At 42.2% G+C, this 16,962-nt stretch overlaps 1 protein-coding gene across 25 annotated transcripts in view; it reads left to right on the top strand.

Moving 5' to 3' along the window:
- Positions 1 to 16,962, top strand: part of Sox5 (SRY (sex determining region Y)-box 5) — a 953,863-nt gene that overhangs the window by 744,602 nt on the left and 192,299 nt on the right. For all 25 annotated transcript variants that reach the window (XM_006506931.4, NM_001243163.1, NM_011444.3 and 22 more), the window contains 2 exons: positions 9,234 to 9,406; positions 14,449 to 14,517. In XM_006506931.4, the coding sequence (XP_006506994.1) occupies positions 9,234 to 9,406; positions 14,449 to 14,517 (242 nt within the window). The remainder of the gene's footprint in view (positions 1 to 9,233; positions 9,407 to 14,448; positions 14,518 to 16,962) is intronic.

Genomic DNA, 16,962 nt, shown 5'->3' with positions numbered 1-16,962 from the left:
TTTATTTCTCCCATCACTGCTGTGATAAAAGTGGGACGCTGATTAGGTGGTTTGCTGGCCAGGTTTCTCAGAAAAGTCCAGGACAAGGCCACCACCAGACTTAGATCTCTCTTGCCCAGGACTCAAAGGTTCTACTCTATTAGTCAAAACTTACAAAATGTTGTCTATGTATTATAGAAGGAAATGCCAGCTACTCTTGGTAATATAAAAATATGACTACTTCAAGTCCAGAATGTTGCTCTTTCTAGATGACATACACTGAACAGCTCTGGATCCATGTCAATAATCCTTTGGGCAATGCAATTGCCTTTGAGCTCGGGAATTAAACACAGACTGTGTGGAGTCAATACCTGGATTAAGATAATCTCTCAGGTGATGTACATTTTTGAAATAGACAGGCATATTGAGTATGTGCCTTGAAAGAGGTAATTATTCTATTTAAATGGCATTACGATAACTTGAAAATAAGCAGGCACAGAACAGAAATCAGACACAAAGGTTTTTATTATTATTATTATTTGTTTTGTTTTTCCTTTTTCAAGGAAGAGATATAAATTCTGGTAAGATAGCTTGGTCAGTTGGTAAAGGGCTTGCATTGCAAGCTTAAGGACATAAGTTCAAGTCCCAGACCCATGGTTACAGTCTAAGCTGGATCTGGTATCTTGGTTGTTATCTTAGGACTAGAAGACAGACAGGTAGAACCCTGGCATCTCAGGCCAGCTAGCCAAGACTGCTTATTCTGGGCTATTAAAGAACGCTGACTCAAAGACACAGTAAACTGTATCCAGAAATTACCCAACTCATTTAGACCTTTGCAGATTTGAAACAGGTAAACATTGTTATCTGTTTTTGCTTCTGTCACTTGAGAAGTCTCTCGAACCCATTCACTTTGGGCCCTGTAGTTTTTTGAGGACCAGAAGCGTCACCGTGAATAACCTGTAAGGGACATGTTTGCACACGGACTGGAAGAGTGTAAGTCTGCTCAGTTTCAGGGAGGATGGGGGTGTTGATCTCCTGTGAGCCCTGATGTACCCTGAAGATGTTTAATGAAGAGTCAACCAGACATCAGGTACATCACATGGAGTTCATTACTTCCAAATGAAATAAGTGTTTATGTTTTTAATTCTTCAGGCTCACTTGCTACCCTTTGTAGTTGCTTCTAAGTGATGTTTTCATGTTTTATTAACAAATATTTTAAAATTTCATGACATGGAAGAGAGTCCGATGACACAGAGTGTTAGGTGAGAGCACCTTTGTGATGCTCCTAAAAATATCAAAGTACCCGTGCCCTCTGTGGCCCAGTGGTTGGCTTGCTTTTGGGTACACAAGCAAGTTTAGGGATGTGGGAGCATAATGCTGCCAGATCTCAGTGGGGGATGGGGCCATGAGTGTGGGGTTTGACATCTGTTGTGCTGAGTGCAAGACAGATGCTTCCAAATGTTTCCTTCAGGTATGATAGGAAATACTTAGATCATATCTTATCTGATCTTGCACTAGAAAAAGCAATAACATCATCAACACTGTTATCTGGCCATTTAAAACAATTTACAGACTTGAGAGAAGCTGAAATTGTAAAATTTTAGATACAGGCTCCTCCATAGCGTGAGAAAATATGATCTGGACTGTTGGTTGGTTCAATCCAAACTTTCACTTTTCCAGCTTCACACTAATCTTAGTAAGGGGGTGAGCTGCAGCCTCACCAGTGAGCAGTCATGTGACCCCAGTTTTTCCCAGGACCCAGGGAAAATAAGGTTATATCTTGTGGTTTCCTCATCTGCTCATTTAAGGGAAGTCACAGTTAAGTATTTATTACTTATCACTCCATGAACAAATCCCTTACAAAATTGCCATGGTCATCCTATCCCAGTTCATAGATTGTTAGAAACTGATAATAAGTAGAGGCAGTTTTCCTAAACCACATACTATAGCTGTGGTATTAATACAGTCTGTGCCTTCTGCATGATGTGCAATAGTCTGTCTCTCCTAACACTAGACAAGGCAATCTCTAAGGGCTTTTAAGTATTGAGAACCCTTCTAGACAGACTGTTCTTGAAGGGTCCCCATGACATTCCAGCCAGAGTTGTTGGCACCCAGCTCTCCCCATACACACATTCCTATGTCCCCAGGCTGTCCACACAGTACCCTTCTCAACATTATATTAGGCCAAGTCTTTGAAACCAGAGCATATTTGAGAAGCAAACATCAATAAAAATAATTCCATGCTAGTGTCAGAGAGGTGGTTCAGCGGTCAATACCATGGCTGCTCTTAAAGAAGACCAGGATTTGGTTCATAGCTCACACTAAATGGCTCTCACCATCTGTATATAGCCCCAGTTCCAAGGAATCCAGTGCACTCTTCTTTCCTCTTCCAGCACTAGACACACAAGTACTAGGCAGACATATTTGGAAGCAAAATACCCATATACATACAATAAAAAGGGAATAATAAATAAATTAATTAAAATGTCATATTAGACATGACATGTTGACTAAAATTCAAACACAGCAAATATAATGTGATATTGTGGGAAAAAAAACCTGGTATTAACATCTTAGGTACATTAAGTATGTGAGTATAATCAGCTTGATAGAAGTTATTTGAATGGTATTAGAAAGGTAGATGTGTTTGATCTTTATTGAAGGCTAGAGAGGCGGCTCAGCAGTTAAGGGTTCTTGATCCTGCAGATTGCAGGTGAGAGCTGCCCTGTGTGTGTGCTGGGAACGGAAGTCGGATCCTCTACAAGGGCATATGGCCCCCTTAACTACTGACCCGTCTATCTATCCCCCTTTTCTTCTTCTTTTTTTATTCTTCAACCATGTCAAGGAGAGCTTGTTAGAATGTGATAAAAATTACTTAAAGGATCAGCCTTGTAGAGAGAATTGTGCATAGACTTGTGTGGCCTCCTTCTGTAAACAACAACAATGCAGAAGATGCTGGTGTTCTGTTATCATAGAGCTTATAGTCCAGCAGGTGACATATTAAATGAATGTCAATATGGATACGACATACAGTGCACAATATTGGCTGACAGGAAATGAGGTCTTATCACCTCTTTAATGTTTAAGAGAGGTTCCTAGAGGAGCTGGTCTTCAAGTTCCATCTTGAGGGCCTGAATATTTACTAATTTGTTATCTCTTTCATATAGAGTTACACTATAGGCAGCCATTTTTTTCCTCACTTACCCTGTGCATAGTGCTGACATTTAGAGCCGTGCGAATCCTGCAGGAGCTGTGTTGTAGATGTGACTCCATGAATGGAAGAAGCCAGTCTGAAGAAGTATTTGTCTCACTGGCTCTCAACACTATTTTCAACTTCAGGCTACAAATATGGCAGCTGATGCCACAGACGGTGTCGCCTAGGAATACTCTGATCCTCTTAGTTTACCTAAGAACACTGTAATGTTCCCACATGACACAACCACCTAAGGACTTGTTTCTCTGAACGTAATCCCTACGCTGGCCTCTGCTTAACTATAATCCTCAAATGAGTATGGGAAGCTGAAAGATGTCTAGAGACATTTTGGGGGTATGAGCCATGAGGGAAACCATCTTGAGTCTAGTGATGAGATCATGTGTCCTAAACAATACCCCAAGGAAATTCTCCGGATCACTACACACACTGTGTTCACGGGTGAGAGCCTGGGGCAGACCAGGGAGAAATAGACAAGCAAAGGTGTGTGCTGCTGTAGAGGGATTCAAAGACGCATCCCGTGGAAGGAGAAAATGGTACAGGCGCAAGACGATGCAGGAGGATGGGGACGCTGCTTCTCATGCAGGGCTCTGTGAGGAGAACGAAACAAATGTTGCCTCATAATCATGATGCCACTACTACGGTGGGGATTGGGTGGTCATTGTTGCTGTGACTTGTGTGGCATGTGTTGATTTCCTCTTCCAAGCATAACACACGGAACATTTTCCTAAAGTCTCAGTTTTACTGGGGAAAGCAATAGACTGTGGTAGGAGGGATGGAGAAGGGTTACCTAGGTGATGTGAGAGAGAGGCATGTCAGGGATCAACACGTGGTTGTAGAAACACAGATCCATGAGATGTGTGCTCTGTTCCAGTGTGGACAAGATTTCCCGTGCATTTTCAAGAAAAGAGACACAAAGTCTGAAGGGGACACCTGGCTCCCAGCTAGGCTCTGGTCCTCACCAAGGCACGGGAACTGGAGATGGAGCCCAGTCCACAGGATCTTCTCATTATACTAAGACACACTCTGGCCCACACTGCCTCAGAGGAGCCTGTAAGAGCATATGGGACTGTCCCACCTTGGTGACTAGGACATTGGAAAGAATTGCAGTGGATATTTTTTACCTTTAGTTAGAATTCATTCCAAGAGGGCTAAGGTTGCACTAACATAGAACCAAACACACATGTGCTAGAAGATGGGTCACCAGAAACAATGACAGTCCTCAAAACACAGGGACACGCTCTGTGGCTCTGAATCAGAGATCACTGCACACAAGGAAGCTCCTTAGAGTGATGTGCTGTTTGCCTCTGGGTTTAAAGAAGTAGACACTAGCTGCTGACGCTTTTTTTCTGGTCTGGAGGTCTTCCAGGATCTAGGTAATATTCTCCTTTTGTGTGTATGTATGTGTAGAATGCTATTTGACTCTTCAGTAGCCCCTTCTTGTCCACAGGCCACTGGGTGAGCCTCTTTCTACACTGCACAGTCATTATGGAAAATGAGGGAGTTTGGAGATGCAGCCCTCAAGTTTATCATTTTGTTCTAGTGTAGGACTTTCATAGAAACTGAGATCACTGTAAAATTTTGGGCTCCTGAGAGTCTAGACAACTCTCAGCAACCCAAACTTGAATTCTAGGCAGTATCTATAAAAATAAAAGTACCTAGTCTTTGTACTGACAAAATAAAAGCCCCTAGTCTGTAACCGACAGTGATCGAGCATGAGAAGAGTGAAAAATGAAGGAGGTTATTCTTTCTGTCATTCATTAGCCAGGGTTCAGGGCTTGCTGTCTATCAGGCTTATGTCCTTTGCTTTGCCTGTGGTGGAGAAGAGCTGATGTTTCAATGAGGAGCCGCAAGTACAATGGGGTCTTGAAGTCTCAGTGATGACCTGGGCTCACAGAGAGTAGTTGTGTGTTATTCCACTGGAACTGGAGGACTATCGAGGACCTAGGGTGTGGCTCCTTGGAAGAGTGTGAGTGTGTATGCCCCAGGCTCCAGATTCCATCTTTAGTCCTGGAGAGAAGGCACTCTGGAGAAGGCTCAAGGTTCACAAAATTAGAATCAAATGTAAAAGTCACACATCTTATTTTAAACATGAAATATATTTTATCTACATAGTTTAGTGACAGTCTAAAATGTTTGCTGATCTTTCCTGTCTGGAAAGCCAGAATTGCTTTTCTTGATACTCCCCACCACATACTATATTTTTGCATACCCTTGTGTTGTATCAGTTTGTACTGATGGACTTGTGCCTTTGCGGTGCCTAAATTATAATGCTGTGTATTTAGGTGAGATACATTTCCTGAAAAATATAATATCTGTAGAAAATTTAGCAAATATGTACGTATGAAGAAAAGATTAAGATAATGTATAATCTCATCACCTAAAATATTTACTACATATGTGTGGATCCACTACCTTTCAGTCTTCTCCCCCGTGGTGATGTCAGATGCATGTGATGAGGTGAGGGTTAATACCGATGCATCATTTCACCCAGCTCCTCACGTGGGCAGCTATCATGAAGAAACCCATGCCATCACTCTTCAAATCGACAATACGCCCCCAGCTTAGATGCCCTATGACTAATTATCCTGACCGCTATTTAGATAATTTGTGGGTTTTACATTTAAAGTATTCATTTGTATCTATATTTCCTGCCCTGTGTTTGTGTATGTGAGGGTCTTTCAGAAGTAATGAACATCCTTAGATACAATATTAACTATTAACTGAGGGATATATACATGCCTCAGACTGTGTGCATTGGTAATGATATAGCATCTTAATGTCAAATAAATATTTCCATGAAGGGAAACTTTTTGTGTGTCTTTAGACTATGAGATTGTCACATAGCTCATTGTTCTTAGTAAGATGCCTCAGTTGTGATGAAACACAAATTTCTGAGATGCTAGTGGCTTTTTAATAAATATTTGTTGCAGTTTTTCTCTTAACCCAGCTAGCTCCTAAAGAATTGAGACATGACTATTATATGTATTTAACAAGCTTTCAGGGTACAACAACTGAGCAGTGTGATTCTGTTTTCATCCTCTAAGATAATCTGGCTACCTCCCAGTCAAGCCCCACAATACTTGCATTTTCGCACTGCTCTGGTTCTCTGGGCTCCAGGCGTTCTCTCATGCTGTCTCCTGGACTTACTCCCTGTAGTGAATTCCCACATCCTCTCTTTCCTTCCCCCTCCCTTGCTGGAAGGAACTAGATCATCTCCCTGATTGGTCCTGATTGGTAATGCACACATATGTAACTTCTTTTCGATTTTCCTTCAACAGGGAAAGCAATGGCTGCTTACTTATCAGAGAGACCAGAGCCGGGCTGAGGAGATGGAAGTGCTCGCTCTGCAAGCCCAAGTACACGAGTTTGATCCTCAGCCATATTCTTTACCCTGCTCAGTCGTTGACTGAACAGTTCCTCTGTTGACCAGTCAAGGAGGAACCGGGGAGAAATGTGCACAGCATTGAGACAGGGTTCTCAGAGTAACGACTGCAAGCAGCCATGGGAACACAGTAATCAGCCATGAATTATACGAGGATAACCTTTGCCCTGTACACAGCAACTTCACACTCACACTAAGAGATGTTAACGTAGCTGCCATGATCTAGTAACCAACTGCCCCAAACAAAGCTAAGTGTTCATAAAAAGAAATATTATAAGTAAGGCCTAGGAAGAAAGCTCAGTTGGTTAAGTGCCTACCCCACAGATTTGATGGCCTGAGTTTGGATGTCAGGTTCCCACATGGAAGGTCAGGAGTAGCAGCACTGAGAGATGATGGAGATAGAAGGATTCCTAGGGCTCTCTGGCTCCCCAACCTAACTCAATTCCGATGGATTAGGTTCAGTTATTCATTTGATCACAATGGTATTCAGGGTTAGCCTTTGCTTACACACACACACACACACTACAGAGTGAGAGAACCTGTGGCATACACACAACTGCATGTACACACATAGAAATAATAAGTAATGGTAATGAAATATCACAAATAGTGATTCTTACCTTAAATCCATCTATACCAAATCACTTTTGATGTGTTCCTTAAAATTGTGCTACAAACTGTATTTTTAAAAATTTGTGTCTTTTCCAAGTAAAGATATGAAAATAATCCACTCACTGTTGCTACTCTTCCTTTTTAAAAACAAACTTTTTTCTTCATAAAAAGGGATGCAGTTGGCTGGCAAGGGTGACTGAGGTAGAGCAGGTCGTTGTAATTATGTATACAGGTAGCAATCGTATCATTGGAACAGTGCTTTGTCTTTTGTTTGAATTGAAAAATGAAATTAAGGAGTGCAACCAGCCCTGCTGTTAGCTAGTACCCATGGTAATAGGGGACTTCTTTCTCTGATGAGTTCTAGAAGGACAATTCAACTCAGCTCAGCTCCATCTCGGTGTGCAGCACACCTTGCTGAACTGCTGAGTGAGTACTGAGCCTGCCTTAAGATGGCAGATGTTGTAAATATCTGGACCCCACACTTCCTTTAAGTGACTATAGTGACTTGTCAGCTTCTAGATTCATGTACGATTTTGGGTAAACTTAAGGTGATTCTCATCGGCCAACCTCATTTTGTCCCTCAATAGGAACCTGTTGTACTCTCAAACTTGGATGTTTGCCTTGTTGGCTGTTCAGGCTTTGAAAATGAGAAGATGATCTGAGATGCAGTTAGTCATGTTTTAAAACTTCCTCCTTGGTTGTGGTGCCCAGTGATAAACCCATTACTGCATGTGCTATCCCTGGACCACAGGGGAGCCAAGGTCTTTCCCCTATATTAACAAAGAATTTCTCATGCTGATCTTCCTGGTTGATTTATAAATAAAGGAAGGATTGGAGAGATGGCTCAGTGGTTATGAGTGCTGTTGCTCTTCCAGAAGAATCACAGTTCAGTTTCTATCACCTACAACTTCCTAGAACTCCTTGAGAGCCAGAACTATCTTCTGACTCCTGGGGTACCAGCATTCATGTGCATATAAGCATACATAGACACATAAATAATAAAATAAAGCTTTTTTGAAAAATGAAAGGCAGATTTTTTTTTTTAGTATAGAATAGAGTTTATTTGGGTCATGTGGAGGTGAGTTAAGAGGGTAGCAGATGCAAAGGCAGAGAGAAGGAGAGAGTAGAGAAGTGGACGCCAGTCATGACCATGTTGGGGGGGGGAGGGAATGGGAAGAGAGGGGGAACAAGGGGTCAAGAGGCAAGAGTGTAATAGAGGCAGATCCTATTCTTGACAATGCCTTGATCTCACCATAATTTGGCTATGAATTTTCCTTGCTTTTGTCTTGCTTGTTTACTTACAACAAAACATAAAGGGCAAGAACTCTGTCTCATGCATCTTCTTATCTCCTGCAAGTCTATCTATCATAGAACCTCAGAATCAAAAGACTCTCACCAGCAATTTGTAGTTTACTCATAAAAGATACAAAAGCCACAGGTTATTTGTTGTAAAATGTCAGAATGTCTGCTCATTCCGGCATCCTTTATTTTTGTATGTGCATGTGTGTGCACATGTGTGTCTTTGTGTGTGCATTTGTGCACATGCACATGAGTTGGCACATGTACTCAGGTGTGCTTATGCTCAGAGAGAGCAGGTGTTGACCCCGGTGGATGTCTTTCTCACTGACTTTCTCCACCCTCCCTTTTACCACCTCGTCATCTCTCCATGAACCTGGACTCTCTGACTGGCTAGATTTGTTGTTCAGAAAGCTAGGATCAGTCTGCCTCCGTCTCCATAGTAAGCTCTGATTCCTGTGCTGATGTTCTGGGTAGGAGCTGAGCATCAAACTCATGTACTTGGGCTTCCCGAGTGAACACTTCATTAACTGAGTCATCCTCTCAGCCTGGTTCTGATATCACTGATAAGTAAGCAGCCATTGCTTTTCCTTGTTTAAGGAAAATCTAAAAGAAGTTACATATGTGTGTATTACCAATCAGGACCAATCAGGTAGTTGATCTAGTTCCCCCCTGTAGCAGAATCATTTTCATGGAAATGTGGCCGCCTTCTCAATTCTCCTATGTGTCTTCCTGTTGTGTTCCTCTCAGGGACTCCTGAGAGCCTCGCTGAGAAGGAGCGGCAGCTCATGGGTATGATCAATCAGCTGACCAGTCTACGGGAGCAACTCCTGGCTGCCCACGATGAGCAGAAGAAGTTGGCTGCATCTCAGATAGAGAAACAGCGTCAGCAGATGGAGCTGGCCAAGCAGCAACAGGAGCAGGTGAGAGAGACTAGGGACCAGGGGGTGGACTCTCAGCCGGCTGCGGCTTGTTCCTTGTCAATACTGTTCTCAGTAGAGAAAGATGTATAGCAGGCTTCCCCCTCTCAGTCCCTAGAAAGTAAAGGGAAAGGAAGAGAAGAAGCAAAGACACCCTCTAACCCGAGATCAAATGAACTGTATAACTACTTTCGGGTGTGGGAACATTTCAGGCATGTCATTTCATAGTTTCCTAGGTAGGATGGTCAGCCCATCCCACTTCTATGGCTCCACCAAACTTGTTTATCACCAGCATGATGGCATCCATGGAAAACATGCCACCTAGACTAGGCTGGGTTCTACTCAAAGCCCGGGAGCACAGAACATGGCATACATAATGATCTTAAGGGCATGGGCCCAAGATGTTTAAGACATATACAAAAATGTCATTTTAGATTTACCTCACCTCTCCAAAGATATCTTAGTATGAATGCACAGATAGAAAAAAAAATCCATCAACGACAACCCAAACAAAACAAAATCTACTGACATCAAATGCTTTTAGTCCCTAAACATTCCATACAAAACAATTTTTCAGCCTTTAATTATAGTTTTACTGAGTGAGTTAGGGCAATCACAGAAAAGAACCATGTAAAACGCCCTCCTCTACAATTGACATAACCATTGTGACGGTGAACTTAACCCAACTGTGATCATGTGCATCGGTTCCTACAAACAAGCACAAGTGGATGCCTGAGGGGCTGTGGCGCCCAGCCTCTTACTGCTGAACAGTTGGCTATTGATAGAGTCTGGGGGATGGGCAGTCAGTATCTTCACCTGTGTACCTGTCATTGAGCCTACCTAGCTCTAATTGACAGCTCCAAGCTCATAGTCACACAGAATCGCTGGGCCACAAAACAAAATGAACAGATGCAAATATGAGAAAGAGAGTTGTAGGGAAGAGATAGGTAGGCAGGGGCCATACAGAGGTAGGAGATAGTGAGGCAAGACAGTCCTCGCCAGGGCACTGGATAACTATGCTACGTCCACAAAACCCACAAAAAGTAATCATTATGGAGCTGTATAGTGACAGAATGAACAAACCATGGAAAATTCAGAAAACATTTAGGGCAGAAAAATTTTGAAAAGGAATGGATAATAATGGTGGCAGGTAAATTTGCTTTGAAGAATAGATAGGTTTGAAACAGGGAGTCAGGGTTCTAATGGGGAGGCACAAAGTTACCTGATGTGGCTCCTACAAGAAGTTTTATATTTACACATAAAGGACACTCTAAGCCAGGCCGCACGGATAACAACCATGAACACGAGTAAGAAGCTCTGAATGGAGAATGATAGTCATGAGGTTTGTGGAGTGAGCAGCAGGAGGAAGGGAGCTAATATGTGTTACCCTGGGTAGAAATGAGAATGGAATGGAGCTTTGAAGTAAGTCATGTCCGGGAACATGATTTGAACGGCACGGGGCGTTCTCCACACGTTCTTCACCTGCCCCTCTATTGCTTCATGAGAAGTGAATCTGCTTTGTTTTGTGTGTTGTTGTGGTTCTTGCTGTCGTTTTCTTTTTGGCAAGTGGGGTGTTAATGTTTTTTTTTTCTTTTTCATTACTTTTCTACTTATATTATCATTGTCATTATTATTTTGTCATTATTTTATATGGTTATTACTATTTTGATATATCTCATTGTGTAGCCCAGACTGCCCTGTATTCTTATCCCTCTTGGCTCACCTGCCCAAGTGCTGAGCCCACCTTGTCCATCATATGTTAATTTTCAGCAAAATGCCTTAGGATCGTTTCCCTTTAAGATGTATTCATGCTATTATTGGATGCACCTGTATTCTTTCCTTAGCCCTGTGAAGAGCTCTGAGAACTTTCTGTGACAGTAGTAGACAATCTTTGTCCTTGGGTTTCCCTATACCATCAGCCAAGTCACACTGTAGACCAACTGAAGGCTCACCTTGTACAGGTCCCCTGCTTGCCTCGGGGGACCTGAGGGCAGCTTGCTCTTTATAATAGAAATGGATGTTTGCTCATTTCGTCATACAGTCTGGCCCATTTCTGAGTGTCAGCAGCAGATTCTAGAATGTCTTCCTTTCCCAAGATCTTTGCCATTCTTCTTGGAACCTTATAAAGTAACCCCGAGGTCTTTCCAAAAGCGCTTTCTGGTGGTAGAGATGCCTTGTGATGCTACTTCCATAGCCTTGAGTGCTCTCGGGACAGGTACAGGTCAGGCTTCTGGCACCCAAACTGCTCTCCCAGCCTGGACATTTGTCTCAAACAGGCATTCGCAGCCCAACTCTACATTCATAGATTCTCTTCTGTAAGATTAGGGGAAGGAGCTTTGGAGTCAGCTCAGTCTGTTAACTGCTTGACTCCTTCGTATGATGCCTGACTTCAATCTTTGAGAACCCTCCTAAGAAAGCCAGGTGTGGTGATTGACGCTTGTAAGCCCAGGGCTGAGGTAGGTGGTTTCCTAAGGCCAGTTGACCAGTCAGCCTAATCTACTGGAAAGTCTCTGAACAATGAAAGACCCAGTTTCAAAAAGTATAGAAGAACAATATCCAAGGTTGTCTTGCCCCTCTCCAACACAAGGAAAAAGAGATAGATAGATAGATAGATAGATAGATAGATAGATAGATAGATAGATAGATAGATAATCATATATATATTTTCCAAAACAAAGAAAAAGATTATACACACACATATATATGTATACATATATGCATACATATATGTATATATATTATATATATATATAGAGAGAGAGACAGAGAGACAGACAGACAGAGAGAGACAGACAGACAGAGACAGAGACAGAGATGAAGTCAGCTTTCCCCAGACTTATTGGCGTTCTCACCCAGCTTAGGATGCCATCCCTCTGCATGTACTAATTCTTATGGACCTTACAAACATTGAGGTATTTTTACCTGACATATCAGCCTTCCCACCAGACTCTGAGCTTTAGTCCATGACTATCTATCTGTTCAACAAATTCGTATTAATCAGGTTCTGATTTAGTTATTAGAAGTTTTGAAGGACATAATCAGAGCCCTGTAGAAGGTGAAGGAGCAATCCACGTGGTTACCCAGCCAGGGGGTCCCAAAAGGAGGCTGAAGGAAGTGCTCAGATACAGGAATAACTATGAGAAAGAAGTAAGAGCAAGCTCAGTGTGCTGCAGAGGATGTTAGGAGAGAGATCTGCCAAAGGATGACAGAGCACAGGAAGAGATAGATGACAGGGAGAAGCAGGAGAGCAGACTCTATGGGCTTGCAGTCATGGTGTGGTCTCTGCCTTGTACTCTTGAGTGGGGCAGAAGGGTTTTAAAAAGATGAATAGCATGACATGCTATGTCTTTTAAAAAATCTATATATGGACACTAGCCTATAATAGAGCGGGAGAAGAAAGGGCAGAAACCAAAGAACAATGAATAGGAGGTTGTTACTTCCATCTAGCTTAGATTCTGGCTTAGAACAGGAGCCAGGAGAGAGGGGTTTAAATGGCCAGATTCTTGACATGTTTCTTGTGGTAGCTTTGTAAGGAAATAAGTGTCAGAGAGGAGATGCTATATTACAGACAACCAAACCTTAGCAGAGGGATTATATTCTTCAAAGAAAGAAACAAGCGCATAAAACCTCGCCTTTCCTCTTACTTACTTACTTGCCTTCAGAAGAGAAGAAATGCTCTTTTCTATGAGGTAGCCATGAGGGCTGTAAGGAATGACAGCATGTGTTCTGTAGCCATGAGAGGAATTACAGAGTCAGTTCTGTAGTCATGGAGACCCACCCTTCCTTTTACCTTTTAGCCTCCACTTTCTAATACAGAAGTTAAAGGAAATGTAAGGAAATGTAAAGGAAAGTAATAAAAATGATATAGGTGAATCCAGGCTTCCTTCTAAGTCTATGATGTACAGTTGTCTAGAGGTCTGAGGCTGCCTTTCTTGAGTTTCCTTTAAATACCACAGTACTTGAAACCGTCGCTACTACACCTCTTGGTCTTGCAAATATACACTCATATTTGGCAGATGTGCACAAACATGTTCGTGGTCTACCTGTACTGCATTCTTAGGTGTTTCCTATGAATAGGCAGTTGCTGAACAAATAAATACAGAGTCCATGGAGTCTTAGCTTGCAGTGTTAGTAATACTGAGTTCACATTGAGTAGGCTGAGTGTGTGTAAGTGGGATGTGACTGCTCTTCCTTCAGTTGGAAAATCCCCAAGGCCATCATACGCAGATCTGGATCTCTACCAACGTTAGACCTGTTGAAGTTGAAGCATCCTTGACTATGCATTGAGTATGTGCATGCATAGATGTGTCTGAAGCTTGAAACCCAAGTGTTGGTCATGAGAATGAGTACAGACACACTTGGCACATGTATGAAAGTGGACAAGGTGAGAAAACATTTACATTAAATCTTTGAAGAGTGACACATTTCATTATGGTATAGAATCGAAACAAGAGAGTGTTGGGTCATAGAGCCAGGAAAGAAAACTTAAGAGCAAAAGCACTGGAGGGTGGACTTCTAATTGGATTGAAAGGGTACGGATGACACATTCTAAAAGGGAGAGATAGAGGTGACATTAGTGTACAGATTACACTAGGAGGTGAAAGACCTGCTACTTAAGAAGCTTGTGTGAGGCCAAAATGAGAACAGTATTTACTCTAAACCAGAGTCCAGAACCTCAATGACGGTACTAGTATCTTTGATACCTAGGGCTACTCTGAACTCTTTCCTAGCAACCCCTCTTTTTGGCAAGGTCTTTCTTTCTCTACAGAATGATTGGCAGTGTTGTTGATACATCGCTATGGAGAATAATAATCGAAACCCTCCCATGTCTTACTGAGATGAGGCACCGTTTAGGCTTTAAACAAGGTGTTCGTGGTTGCTGAGACGGAATGTCTCTCTTGATTCTCCTTAAGGATGAATTGCTGACAACTCAGCTCATGGAAGGGCGGTGCTTCCATCTTTCAGCTGGTGTCAGATCCAACTGCAGCGGGCAGAAGGTTGGTCTTCCCTACCCTGTGTTGTCAGTGTTCTCTGTTTCTCCACAGATCGCGAGGCAACAGCAGCAGCTTCTGCAGCAACAACACAAAATCAACTTGCTTCAGCAACAGATCCAGGTCAGAGATCAGCATTTCAGCACCCTCCCACTTAAAGAGAGTCCCGTCATTTCTCAGTCTGATATAATTTAATGGAGGTGACCCCCCCCCCCAAGCTGGAAGTCACTTCTGGCCTAATTCTCTCTATGTTGTCTGTGTGGTACAGCTTTCAAGTGGTGGCTCTGTTACAGGCCAGACCTTGTCTGACAGAATCTCTAAGGAAGCTGCCAGCAATGTCTACCTCATGCCTAGGAGGGCTCACCATAGAGTGCTACCTCACTGCCATATGCTTTAGTGTTAGAAGGTAGACATTCCTAGTGGGGTAGGTGCAAGGACCCAGCAGAACGCTACAGCTGGGTTTTGGTTAGAAACTCAGAGTTCTGCTTCTACTTAAACCTAGAAGGGCATAGAGAGGGCAAAGAACCAGTGTGTGGCAGATCTTACGCTGTTATTGCCTGGGGAAACCAGGTCCATTTTAATTCTGTATTTACAATGTTAAAGGGCATTAATAAGAAAGGTGCCTGGCATGGTAGTGAGTGAGGAAATTAATCACCAGACGTCTTTTCTCATATTCACTAGAGACACGCACTTTGTCCATGTTGAGCTGCCTTTCCTGATGGCACTTAACATCTTAGAGATTTGGAGAGTAAATGATACATACCATCATGAAAAGTGCAGCATCAAAGTCTAGTGATGCGGGATTCTATCACCCAGAGGTGCCCACGAGTTCCAGGCTTGCTTAGGTTACATAAGACGTCGTCTCAAACAATACAAAGGCAACAAGCATCGCCTGTTCCATAGGGTCAGGATGTAGGGTATCTAATGAGCATTTAAAACCTGCTGTTCAAGGATGTAGTACATGGGCCAGTACTCTAACTTCAAGTAGTATCTGTCTGGATACAACAGTTAGGTCCAAGATTTCATTCTTTTTCTTACCTGGGCAGAAATTTATCATTCTCTTGAATTTTTCTCTGGAGGGCATAGCATTTTATACTGTAAACATCATAGAAGCAAATGTAAAACCTATTTCATTCAGTTACCCATGGGGCTTTGAATTATTTGTTAACGCCATTTCTCTCATTTTATCTGATGGGGTCAGCTACTCTCTATCCTACAACATGTGGGCTAGCTTTTACCCTTTCATGGTCCACCTTAGGCAAGAACTTCCATAGCTTAAATTGCATTTGCTATCTGAAAATACTTATCTAATATTCTGATCTCGGTCTTCTGTTGCTGCACCACATAGAGATCCACATTCCAGCAGGACTTACTCATGCCCGCTGTGCCTTCTGGGCTGCTTTGTGCCATTGTTGCTGGGGCCACCCTCACAAAGCCCTGTGTTCCAGTTACCACATCACGGAACACTGAGCTGTACAGTTATCTTAGCCACAATTAGGCAGCCCCTGAAACTCTTTGTTGTAACTTCAAACACTAAAGTCACTTAAGTGGTCTACCTTTTAACAAAGGCATTTGCTGCCATTAACCCTGGGCTAGACAGCTGTGTTCAGTGAACTAGACTTTTTTTTTTTTAAGACTTGCAGCTAGAGAGCTTCACACAGTCCTGGCTGGCATGTTACAGGACAAACTGATGCTATTGCTCAGCGTTTGCCTTTATCTTTAGTGTGATCTCTCTGAACGTGAGGTTAATTTAGGCATCGTTTATACCCACTTGAAAAATATCTTTCAACGGAAGGAAATGAGTGAATTCTCTTAGAATCACTCTTGACCTATGAATTCTATCTTCTCAACTCTTATGGATAGAATGAAGATAAGTTTTGTTCTGGATTTGCTTATAATTTTGAGGGAAAACCCAACACAGATTTGCACATGAACTGATTTCCTTAAACTTCTGAGTGTCAGTTGTTTATGAAATGTTTTTATGGCTCTTAAAAGCAACATTTGCTCAGAAATTCATAATTTTAATTGGATTGAATATTCTTTTTGTATGTTTTTTGATAGAGGCCTAGTGGGGTTAACTTCTGACAGGACAAGTCACATGACTCCTTGAGGTTAAAAGAAGAATTAAAGGATTCTGTTATGTTTTGATCACAAACACTGATCTCTGTAAACAAAATATTGTCATAACAAGAACCTTCCATTTTTCCACAAGAACATATTTAGGTCTTTATAAGAACTTATGCTAGGACCATGGAGGAGCCAGCCTTCTTTTTTCTACACAGTAGCAGTCTCTCCTAAAAAGCTCACCTCTTAGCCTTAAAAGAATGACAGTTTGTATGTCCACCTGTTGTGTTCAGCTCTTCGTGCACAATAACACAGGAAGTGGCCCTTACAAAGACTACAGGAAAAGCCATCTCCCCAGGTTTGTTTCTGTTTTCTTTTGTTTTAGAAATTTGCGTTGTTCCTGGCTTTTCCCTTTTTCTTCGACTTGAACTTTCTACAGTAATAACTTCTTATAGTGTGTTTCCTGATTCCCTCTTTATAGTCTCTCTCTCTCTCTCTCTCTGA

Source organism: Mus musculus, chromosome 6, assembly GCF_000001635.26.
Source record: "Mus musculus strain C57BL/6J chromosome 6, GRCm38.p6 C57BL/6J".
NCBI lineage: Eukaryota > Metazoa > Chordata > Mammalia > Rodentia > Muridae > Mus > Mus musculus.
The sequence above is the reverse complement of the archived record's forward strand: the minus strand, read 5'-3'. Positions and strand labels throughout refer to the sequence as shown.